This window comes from Sinocyclocheilus anshuiensis, unplaced genomic scaffold, assembly GCF_001515605.1.
Source record: "Sinocyclocheilus anshuiensis isolate Anshui unplaced genomic scaffold, SAMN03320099.WGS_v1.1 scaffold1104, whole genome shotgun sequence".
NCBI classification, from domain to species: Eukaryota; Metazoa; Chordata; class Actinopteri; order Cypriniformes; family Cyprinidae; genus Sinocyclocheilus; species Sinocyclocheilus anshuiensis.
This window is the reverse complement of record NW_015551080.1, coordinates 339,034-351,135: the sequence shown is the minus strand read 5'-3', so window position 1 is coordinate 351,135 and position 12,102 is coordinate 339,034. Positions and strand designations below refer to the sequence as shown.

The following is a 12,102-nucleotide window of genomic DNA, read 5'->3' as shown; positions in this document are numbered from 1 at the left end:
TATATAATTAATTATTAATTATAGATCATTTTGTAATATATAAATATTGATTTCATGGAAAAATACCATTTTATAAAAATACCACATATATATTATTATTATTATTATTATTATTATTATTATTATTTATTTTAATCCATCATAAATAGAAATATATTGTATTCCTAAGGACTTGGCTTGTATTTTACACTTGATTTTTATAAGAATCACCCTTGTGATCATCTCCTGATCATTTTTGTTTGTCATTGACCCACATCCAGATTTGATGGGCTGTGAACTACTAGAATTAAGTCGTGTAGAGTAGACTGAGGCATGAGATATGATGTAACACACACACACACACAGGGCTGTCAGTTCATTAGCTGGGCCTTGCATCCTATAAAAAGCACTTCGTCATTTTAATGACTGACAGTTAGAGTGGCCTGAGCAGGCAAATCAGTGAAGCGCAGCTAAAGAGGCAGAGGAAGCTCCGCCCACTGAGAAAGCACTGCCAGGCACAGAATAAAACTCTAACTGTCACAATGCATTATGGGTAATGGAAGAGCGCCCATGCCAGGGCGATGTTTATTACTGCCCTTAGCGCCCGCGTTCAGAAACACCAACACGGCACGCGCGGAGGAATGGGACACATTAGCCGTTACATAAGGCAAAAAGAAACACATACTAATCTGTACATTCTCGTGTTATTCATTTACATACTCTGAGTGAGTGTTTTTAATGTCTTCTTCTGTGCAAGGAAAGAAATAAGTCCACAATATACTGGAAAAATTGAGAAAAAAAGGTGTTTGTCATCTCTAATCAGTATAAGTATAGAATTTTAACTCATCCAGAAGCGATTATGCTGCAGACATGAAGGTATGCTGGTACTTTATTAGGTGATCAGACTTATGCAAGTGATTGTGATTGTGGACAACAAAACACGACTAAAAAACTGAACATCACTGAATATTTTGACTTGAACCAGTATGCAACACCCTCGTAACCACATAGTTACTATGTATGTGGTTGCTAGTTAGCCAAGTCTTTTTGGATTCAAATTAGACCAATCTACTTTTTTTGTAACTGACTTTAATATGTTATGACCAGTCTTGAAGAAAAATGACTAGTCATAAGCAGTTTATTCAACTGACCCCAGGGTCATTGTTAGGGTGCTGATATGCAGTTGCTACAGAGTTCTGGGTGGTTGCTAAGGTGTTTTATGTAGTTGTTAAGGTGTTGTGTGGTTTCTAGTGTGTTAATAATGGTGTGTTCAAGTGGGAAAATGAACAGTATCATAATTACGAGTGTGTATATATATTAGTTTTTTCACAATAACAACATTTGTACAACAAATACAATAAAACTAGATAAGTTACACATACAAAATTTGTGTATATATGTAGCTTCTTCAGAGATAATATTAAAAAAACAGCAAAACACAGCTAATGTGCATTCTTTATTCATCATTTTATAGAAGTGGTGTTAAAATATTGCTTTTCAATAGGTTTATCACCAGTTTTCTCCAACCAAAGTGATATTAACACATCGGACATCGTAATTATGACTTCCCAACTCGTAAACACAAACTTCCCAGGATGACTTGAACACACCATAATAGTTCAAAACACCTTAGCAACTTCATCGCTATGGCGTCAACCACCCAGAGCATAGCAACACTGAAAACTTTTCAGAAAGCCATAGAAACTACAAACTACACACAACACCTTAAAAACTGCATATATCCTGGCTTACTGATTGTGTTTTGTGTGATGAACCGTCGTGTGTGTGTGAGTGTGTGTTATTGGACTAACTGTGAGTGTGTTTTTGTGCTGTAGGTGCAGGAGCTGCAGAATCCTCCCAGAGCCAGTATGGTGGTTAAGGACTGTGTGAAGGCCTGTCTGGACTCCACCTACAAATACATATTTGACAACTGCCATGAGCTCTACAACCAACTGCTGGACCAGGTAAGAGCGGAGACTAACCAGCAGGGTTAAGAAAGACTCTAAGATCAGTACGACCACAAACATACTCAAATGCATGAATGCAGACTATGTTTCCACAAGGGATGCAATAGCAGGCAAACGGTGTTCTTCTACGGTTAGTTTTCTCTTTCAGGGCAAATACTGTCATGGTGGACCAGTTGTTGGTTAAAGTTAAAGTGTTCAGGGCTCAGTGCGAAGATTAATGTTAGTGTTAGTATTAGTGTTGAGGATGTGCTGGCCTGGTTGGACCAGTGGTTCCGTTTTTTTTTTTATTTGCCCTACCAAAATTTTCAATGGCCCTATCACAAAAATAATAAAAAAAATAATAATTTAACATTTTGATATGTGTGTATATATATATATATATGTAATCAATAAAATCAACAGTTGTTGTTTGAAGTTAGTTGAAGTGTTCAAAGCTCAATGCTAAGGATGTTTTCTACTGACTTAGTTAGGCCAGTGGTTCAGTTCAGTTTTTCACTGGCCCTGTCACTAACTAACTTACTAACTAACTAACTAAATAAGACCTAATTAAGACCTAATGCATGGATCCAATATAATGATATGTATCCGGTTTCTTTTCCAATTGTTTATGTTCACTTAAGACATTAACAACCGTGTTTTTGAGCATTTTGATATAATCTTGCCTGTGTTTGTCCATTTAGGAGCAAGAAGAAACACAATATAGAGCTCAATTCAGTATTTGCACGCTTGAGATGCAGCTTTCTGTGCATGAATTGAGTTCTCATTCGTGTCGTCTTATCGCTTGAATATTTAAATTGTCAAAACACATGCAACTGATAAACTTCGTCCAGTGACAAATGTTTTGTCATGTTTAGCGCCGACCTGAATAATAACAAATGTGGTTTTAACAGCAGAGGTTTGAAGGAAACCCAGTCTGCCTTGAGTATTGAGTTTTGTTAAATATGTACTGGATGGCACGCTTGCAATGCGTTTTCCAAGCAATGACATCTGTGAAAAGAGAGTGTGCAGAATGAGAGAAGGGTGTTTCCTTGCTGGAAGAGAGCGTCTCTCTCTTCTCACCCCGGTTGTAAAGTACATGCAGTGTTATGACACTATTTATTTCTGATGCTGTTGCTGTGTATGTGTGTGTGTGTGTGTGTGTGTGTGTGTGTGTGTATTGTCGCTTCGATCTGATCTCTCCAGTCAGACATGACAGCAGAATTTCTCATGGTCCATTCGCACAACACACACACTAACACAGTGGCTTTCGTGCGTTCACACACAACATGATCTGAAGCGCTGACCCCAGAATCCTCCGTCACAGTGTCACGCTTGCCGAAAGTGTCATAAAACTCTCTAGCTGTGGTGTTTTCCCTCCCTGAAACTGTCAGTATTTCATTGATTTTTAAGGTTTATAGAGGGATAGTTCACAAAAATGAGTCTGTCATCCTTTACTCACCCTCATGCTGTCCCAAACGCGTCTACTTTCCTCTGTGAAACACAAAAGGAGATTTTTGGCAGAATGTTCATGCTGTTCTTTACTGCATCTTGACCAGGGCTTTCCAACCTCCACCAGCATAGAAAATCACAAAAGTTCATATGATTCACGTGATACAGTATATTCCACGTTTTCTCTTGTATTAATCTTACATTTTTTTTTATATTATTCACTTCGTTCTCACCATGCTGCTGACATGGTGTCAAAAAAATAATAATAATATGTCCAAACGTACGAGTGAGATTTAAGCTCATTTAAGCACATTTTTTCTATTACCGTAATGTGTTCAGATATTTTATTTATGTGCTCTGTGACCTGGTGAAAAAGACGATACTATGCGGTGTTATATGTTTATATGCTATTATAGTATTTATTATTATTTATAAATATAGATTTTATTTGTATAGTTTCAGATTTCAATTTATTTTAGTTCAAGTTTTAGTCATTTTTAGTGCTTTTGTCATTTTTATTAGTATTTCATTTTTTTTTAATTTAGCTTTAATTTATTTTTATTTCAGTTTTAATTTTAGTAATTTTATACTGTTGTAGTATTCATTAATATTTATTAATATATATTTTTTAGTTTTTTATATTTTCATGTTTTAATGTAAGTTTTAGTCATTTTGTTATGTGCATTTGTCATTATTATTAGTTTTTCATTTTCAATTTATCTTTAATTTTTTATTTATTATTATATTATGTTTGATTTTTATTAATATAACTTTTTTATATTTTCAGTTTTCATTTTAACTTTAGTTTTTTAGTAATTTTGCTGTGCTTTTGTCATTTTTATTAGTTTTTCACTTTTTAAACATTTAAATTTAGCTTTAATTTAGTTTTATTTCAGTTTTAGTAATTTTAGTAGTTCAGCTTATTTTATTTCAGTTAGTTGGCAAAATTTGTAATTTTTGTTTGTTTTTTCTAGTATTTATATATATTTTTTACTTCAGCTTTATTGGAATTAACAAAAACTATTTTTAATAGTTAGTTTTAATAACATTGATCCTGTCCCGCAGAAATCCTCATGTTTCTGTGTTTATACTGTACGTTTATTGAGCTCTGCAGAGCAGGACTGTCAGCATCACTTCAGTCTATAAGACAGACGCTCGTCCACAGCCACTGAACTCAAACGTGTAGCTCATGCGCGAGCAGACAGCAGTAGCGCCCAAAGAACGTTCATCAGCCCTAAACAACAGTGCAGATTCCCCAAACACAACGCAGCTAAAATTACCAGAGTTTAACTCTCACTAGTGGAGCGGTTTTATTTTAGTGGCTTTTGGAGCAGAACTGACCCATCTTCTTCTGTAAATGAGGCAAAGGCCCCATGGAGAGGAAAACAGGGTTTTATTTGGTGCACATGGAATGTTCCTCCTCTGGATGTCTTATATATAAAATATAGCAGCATCAGGTGGGTTGGTATGTTATATAATCATGTCAAAAAGCTCTTAAGACACGTGCGCGGGAAACAACCAAATCCTGTTAGTGTGATGTGAGTGAAGGAGATCCGTGGAAACATGAGGACTGGAAAAGAACAAAGATGCATGGTTGGTGGAAATAAGATGAGACGCAGTGAGTCAGAACAACTGGCAGAAAATTTACAGAGATAAAGAGATTAAAAAACTGACAGAAAATACTTCAGTGAATTTCACAAAACCAGTCAAGGACATGTACGGGTCATATTTCATCTTCCAAAAAAAGAATGTATAAATCTCACACACTACTCCAACTTACATCATCGGAAAACGTTATTTGCAAAATGTTTTATTTTATGTGTGTTATAAGTGTTTTAAGGAAGGACGATTGACCGAAATGTTGCAAATAAAATTTTGTTTTTAGTTTGCGTAGTGTGCAGGATTAATACCGATTAAAAATGAATATGGATTCATAATTTGGGTGTGTGAGTCACTATATTTTCAGTTTGAACTTAATATTATTAAAAATAATTTGATTTTGCGTAAAGAAATTAATCCTATTTTATAATTTTTATGACAAGTATGACATTAAATTCATAATTATAGTAATATATAATAATTAATTATTAAATAATGTTATAATGATGACTTTTAATAATTATATATTATTTAGTCATATTTTTGTACCACTTTAATGCTGATTTATATATATATTTTTAAATACTTTATTACAGTCATATAGTGTTTTCAGACATTATATTTTCTTTTTGACCTTCCAACAAAAAAGGGCCTTAACTTGCAAAAAACGTGCAAAATCTAATTTATTTATTTATCCCCATAAATGAATAAATTCGATTTTGCATAAAAAATTTAAGGCTATTTTTTATTATTTTCTTGACAAATTTTCACATTTTTATTGTTCCTAAGTATGAAATTTAATTCATAATTATAATAATAATAATATATAATAATTCATAATTAAGTAATATTAAATAATGTTGTAATGATGAAATTGTCAATAATTATATATTGTCATATTTGTTATAACACTTTAATGCTGATATAAAGTAAAAATCTGGATGCATTACAGTAATGAGAACGTGCTTAATTGTCATGAATCTAATGTCACAATACAATAAATAAATAAATACAAAAGGTTAATGGGATTAAAATAGGCATCTTTCTTTATGCAAAATATTATTTCTTTTTTGTTTTTGTATTGGATGAATTTGGATGAAATATAGTCTGTTGTTCTCAAGAGATTCAGCTATTTATGCTAAACCACTTTATGATCTATAAATAAATAAACTGCACATATTGCAGAAGAAGCAATTAGCAGAGCGGGTAGCTGTGATTTACACGATTCACGTTAAACTCACACCTGAAAGAGCATCACCAGAAACATGCAATAATGCGAAGCCCTCAAAGCACCCTTTAATTAGAGTTAAGAGTTAATTATAGTCATATGCAGAGGACCGGCATGTGTTTTAGATGATTAGAGATATATTTTTACATCTAAATACCATGAGCTTCAAGGAACGTTCATCAGAAACATACCCAACACACAAATTCATGTTTTTAATGCTAAAATGCAGATTATCTTTTAGTAGAGGTGTAAATGTAAACGTTTTTGAGAAAAAGACCCTGATAATCTCAGGTGTCTCCTTTAGAGTTTCAAAAGAAACCTCAGCAGTGTCTCAAACTGTGCTCAGATGTTGTCAAGTATTGTAAAACGCTGTTTCATGTTGGCTTTTAGTCTCATGAGCAATAAAAAAGCAAGCTAAAATAAGGCTTGAGGTGAGATCTGCGTGAAGATCTTCAGAGCTCAGAATGAAATGACTTCAGACCTGCTGCAGGGCCTCATTTCACCACAGACAATCACCAAACATGATACTGTTGAGGGCAGAAAATAACCACAGAAAAGACAGAGAGCGTTTGGAGTGGCCCATCTTCATCCAGAGGGGAGGATGAGGACGGAAGTGTCCATTGTGTTTCAGTGGAGGGTGAATCTGACAGGAGGATCAGCACACAGAACATCATGCTATCTCCATGTATGTCATCACACTGATTTGTGTCAAGGTGGATTCAATTTTGCATAAAAGCATCTTCCAAATGCATGAATATAAATGTAATGTAATGGATTAGTTTCTTGTAGCTGTCCAACATCAAACACTTTTTGCAACTGGATAAATTAGAAAGGCATTATATCATAATTTTTTACGATTCTTTTTTCCATTTCTTTACAGTTTTTTTTTCTATTCCAAAGACAGACATTTGACTTTTGTAATCAATAACATATAATAATTTGTTCTGAAATGGCTTTCTTTTGCAGTTAATGTCACTTCAGCCAATTAATGTAAATTAGTAAAATTCTAGTAAAATCATGTTCCTACCTACATAATTGAATGTTAATGTTAATGTTAATGTTAATGTTAATGTTAATGAAAGAACATGCATTGATTAAAAATACACAAGAAGACAAGGAAAGGAAATAGAACAGTAAAACAATATGATACAAACCCTTTCTCATTTAATCCATTCTAACTTCAGTCCGTGCATCTTGTTTTCAAGTTGACAGAACTAATTTATAGATACAATTGAGAAAATTATCTGTATCTAATTTTTTATTCAAAATACACAACCTACAGACACACATGCACGCTTAATAAGGATAAAATATTTATCTTTCCAAAATCCTCTTCTTATGCACTGGAACAATCAGTTCTCTTGTACCATCTTATGCACACACACACACACGCGCCCTGAGGAAAATCCATCCCTCATTTAATCTCACCTTTGCAGCTAAGTGGAGTGACTCAGCTGCATGAGAAATAGTCTTTGTGTGAAGACTGTGTGTGTGTGTGTGTGTGTGTGTGTGTATGTGTTGTCCTTTGTCTTGTGGTGATGACCTCACTCTTGTCTCAGTGTGATGACAAGCAGATGTGGGCACTCTTTCTTGTCATTGTTGCCGTGAACTTGCATTAGAGATGTAACATACACACACAAACACACACACAGTCACAGAGTAAATAAAGCAAGATCAATGTAAAGTTAAATGATCCACACAGATGTTCAGGAGGAATTAATTTAATAACTAGATGCTTATATTTTCTGAAGAACTTGTGATTTGTGTTTACTTGTGCAAAACCTGGTGTTGTAGTTTTAGGATGTTGTGGATCATTGCCAGGGTGTTTCTATGTATCTCCCAAGGCATTCAGGGCAATGCAATGTGGTTGCTAGGAGTTTCTATGCAGTTACTAGGGTGTTGCTATGTGGTTGCTGTCACTTGTGTTTTAGCACTATATATGTTACTCCTCATCATTCATATATAATGTAACGAATCCTGCTGTTCCACATTCATAACAGGAATCAAGGACAGGTGTTTCTCTCATTCTACAGATGCAGCAGTAGAGGAATGTGAGTTGGTGTTGTGCTCTTGCTCTGACTCTAATCTAATTCAGCACATATTACTCAACGCCCTCAAGGAGCTGCTTTTTCCTTCAGTAAAACTGTGTTTCGCACGCCACATACAGACTCATATACACAACACAGACGTCAGCATGAAAGGCTCTTTTATGAGTCACTTATTAGGCTCCAACAGAGCTTATATGTGCATGTGTGTTCAGTGTATTACTGCTGGACTTACTGTAAATGTAGACTTGTACACACATACAGGTCTTAGTGTTCAACTGTGTGGTGTGTGGCGGGACGACCAAACGACAGACACAGTGGGTGTGGCGTCAGGCCTCGGAGAGGCTTTTATTAACAGAAAATAAACAAAGTGTCCAGAAAAAAGGGAATCAAGTGTCCAAAATAAACAGGGGATCTGGTGTCCTCGTCGTGCTGTGGGGTTCGTGAAGGGAAGGGCAGTGGTCAGGAAGGAAGGGTCCAGGTAAGGGGCGGAGTCCGGCGGCCGCACGCGCTCCCCTCTCCAGTCTGGGGCGCGAGGGGCGGCGGCTTCTTCCAGCGGCTGCATCCTTCTCATTTCCCACGGCGCTTGAAGGGACTAGACGGCCCGGCATCCTGGCCCGACAGCCGTGTAACGGGTGCGGTTCTCGTCCGAACCGCGGGTCCGGCAGCTCACGACTCTGGCGGCACGGGAGTCCCTCTACGCACCCTTCCTGGACCCATGAGGACACCAGCGTGCATGCACGGGGAAGAGACCGGTCTCCCGAGGAGAGGTGCGTTCAGCATTTAAACAGTGGCGGTGATGAGGCTCCATTCGGTTCAGGTGTGCCCCATCACACGCCGCCAGCCCTGGCTATTTCAGCGCCCCTCCTCTCTCACGCACCCAATCCTGTCGGGAACCTGGCGAAGGGCGGTGATTAAGGGACGGGGTGATGCTGATAATTAGGGGGAGGCAGCCGACTCGTCACAGGTGCTTAAGACAAGACAACTGAATAATAAAACACTCGCTGCTGTGGCCTTACAGGAAGCAACCATGCTTGAGAGAAAGGGAGAAAAATCCTTTCTATTGTACAAAAACATTTCAATAATTTTTTTCTTGTGTGTACCACAGGACGTAATTTGGCATAGAGCATGTTTAGTGCATGTTACATAATCCATGATGCATTTTTGCCCTGTTTAGTAAAAGCTGAATTGACTGTTTTAATATGTTTCTGTAAACTGATCCTTAAAAAAACACATGCTGATAAATCATATTTCTTACCTTCTGACATCAAACATATCACACCCTGACATCACACCCCCCTTTAAAATAATCACATTTTGTTGCTTTGCAGCCTGAAATGAAGACGAACACAGTTTTTGTTTTATGCAGCTGTGTTTACTCAGTGCAATATTAAATGTGAAGTATTAATTTCTTGTGACCCTAAATATAAACTAAATTATGGCACAAAAAATAAATAAATCAATTAATTAATTAATAAAAACATGACTAGAATTATAATTGAATGGAATTGTGAAAAATTATGAAATTATGCAAAATTGTCACACTAAAACTCTTGAAGATTTGTAATGCTCATAATGCAGCAAATCAGACTCCACTGCATGTTGCAGCACCATGGACAGCGAATCAACACAGTGAATAATGTTTCAGCACCATGGACAGTGAAGCAGCACCTCGAATGAAGCTTCAGTACCATGGACAGCTCCAACTCATACATTTCCCACAGTACTACTGAATATAATTCTAGAAGTTCCAGAGACCAGAGAATTCCAAAGCTCTCATGTTTCACTGAGAATTGTCTTGCCGTAGAAAACAGCCCAGAGAACTGCCCGAAATAATCCTGGCATGATGCCCAGTTGTCCATCAAATAAGCCTGGCCTGATGTCAGACAGAAGTGCATTGTGGGAGAGGCAGTGAGAGGGAAGTGAGAGTGCTGATTTTACCATCCAGATCCATGATAAACAAACATTCCCCCAAAGTAAACTTTGACCTGTGTGCCAAGAGATGGTGACACCTGTAATTCAGCCAATCACACTCACGGTGTAATAGCTGGTGTCTATAGATGCACATTGAATGTTGATTTCTTTGGATTTAGGTGACTTTCATATAGCAGCACGGTTGTCAGTCCTGTTTGGAACAATACAAGTGGTTCTCTCTATTATTTTTCTGTTATTTCAGTGCATCTTTAATATGCTTGTGTTTGTCTAGAATGTAAGTTTAGCTATAAAAGCATGTTGAATTCCTGTTTATGCATTTGGCAGATGCTTTTATCCAATGTGGCTTACATGCATTTAAGGTTTGTATTTTGTTCAGTTCATGCATTTCCTGGGAATCGAACTCATGACCTTGGTGTTGCTTTTTATAAAGGTCAAGAAAGTCTTGAGAGCAAGTTTAGCAGACATGTGCTGTTTGAATGTGCTTAAAGTGTACTTCTGATATAAGTGCATGTTCCACAGCTTAAACTCTGTTAAACACTAATGTTGTAGCTGTCAAACTTTCTCAGGTTATGAGAAATGGCAGGAATGCAGTCGTAGTGCTAGACAAAACTCCTGTTAAGTGTTTGATGAAGGACTATGAGGAGGAAAAAAAACGAAATTGAACAAAAATGTCAGACAGTTTAGAAAAAAAAATCCTTGAACTAGCACTTTTTACTATCATAGTACACATTCCTGGTTTTATTTTGCACAATTCATTCATCTTTTTATTTGGCCTTGGCTTGTGAGCCTTTACCCTTTCCTTTTTTAAAGTACACATTTTACTTACAATTTCTACCCAAAAAAATATTTTAGAGCTTGGCCAAAAAAGGAAATATCTTGATTTTTTTTCGTTTTAACTTATTTTAAAACTTATGTCTTATTTTAAATAATTTTATGCCACCTTGAGGCCTCCTGGTTAATAACTACTGAGTTGGTTACCAGTCTAAACAGATAACATTCTATTCTACTAGTCTACTGTTGTGCATAGACTAGTAGGATCCTGAACACTGACTGTGTGAGAGTAGCTTTAATAAATGGTTTGGCTGGAGTTGTTGCGGAACTCAGGATTTACAAAATTAATGAAGACATTAATAAGCTTAAAGAGCAGGAAACACTAAATATGAATGTGCTGTGTATAAATTGTTTTAATCAGAGACCAGAGTCCTGTGTGCATGTGTGTTTGCACCACCTAATAAAATGTGTCTTATGAAACAAAAACACTTAACCAGAGTGCCGAGTGTTCAGATTGTCCTCTGTCCCATCAGTTAACCAGACTGAATTATTTAAACTCCAAACACGTGGGAGAAGGAGAGATTTTCATTATCTGTATCAATCTTCTATCTTTCCAGGCTAAGAAGCAGGATCTGCCACGTGAGGAACAGGGTCCGTCCATCAAGAACCTGGACTTCTGGCCCAAACTGATCACGCTGATGGTGTCTGTTATTGATGAGGACAGAATGGCCTACACACCCATCATTAACCAGTGCGTATCACACACACACAAACGCATTGTGAAGCCATCCGAATGTATCTGTACCATATGTTGTTGTGTTCTTTCCACAGGAAAAAAACTTGTATATAATATCTTAAATATAATATATCTGTTTTTTTATTAATTTAATTTTAAAGCTGTGCATTCTAACTGATTGAATGTTTTCAATCTGAGACTCAACTGAGACTCAGTCTCAAACATCTGAGACGAAGTTAATATTTCAATTAAACATAACTAAGAATCCCTTCTGACAGTCTTCTGAGATATAAAAGCTTTCCTTTATATGAAGATTTGATTTTGGGATGTTCTGAACATATCCATAGATTGCAGTATTTAATAAGCACATTGCAATGAAATGCAATATGTGACGTGTGTGTGTGTGTGTGTGTG

The 12,102-nt window shown here is 36.3% G+C and overlaps 1 protein-coding gene across 1 annotated transcript in view; it reads left to right on the top strand.

Moving 5' to 3' along the window:
- Window positions 1-12,102, top strand: part of LOC107662500 (protein unc-13 homolog C) — a 113,812-nt gene that overhangs the window by 25,260 nt on the left and 76,450 nt on the right. The window contains exons 8-9 of the mRNA XM_016452549.1: window positions 1,815-1,943; window positions 11,570-11,703. Of these exons, the coding sequence (XP_016308035.1) occupies window positions 1,815-1,943; window positions 11,570-11,703 (263 nt within the window). The remainder of the gene's footprint in view (window positions 1-1,814; window positions 1,944-11,569; window positions 11,704-12,102) is intronic.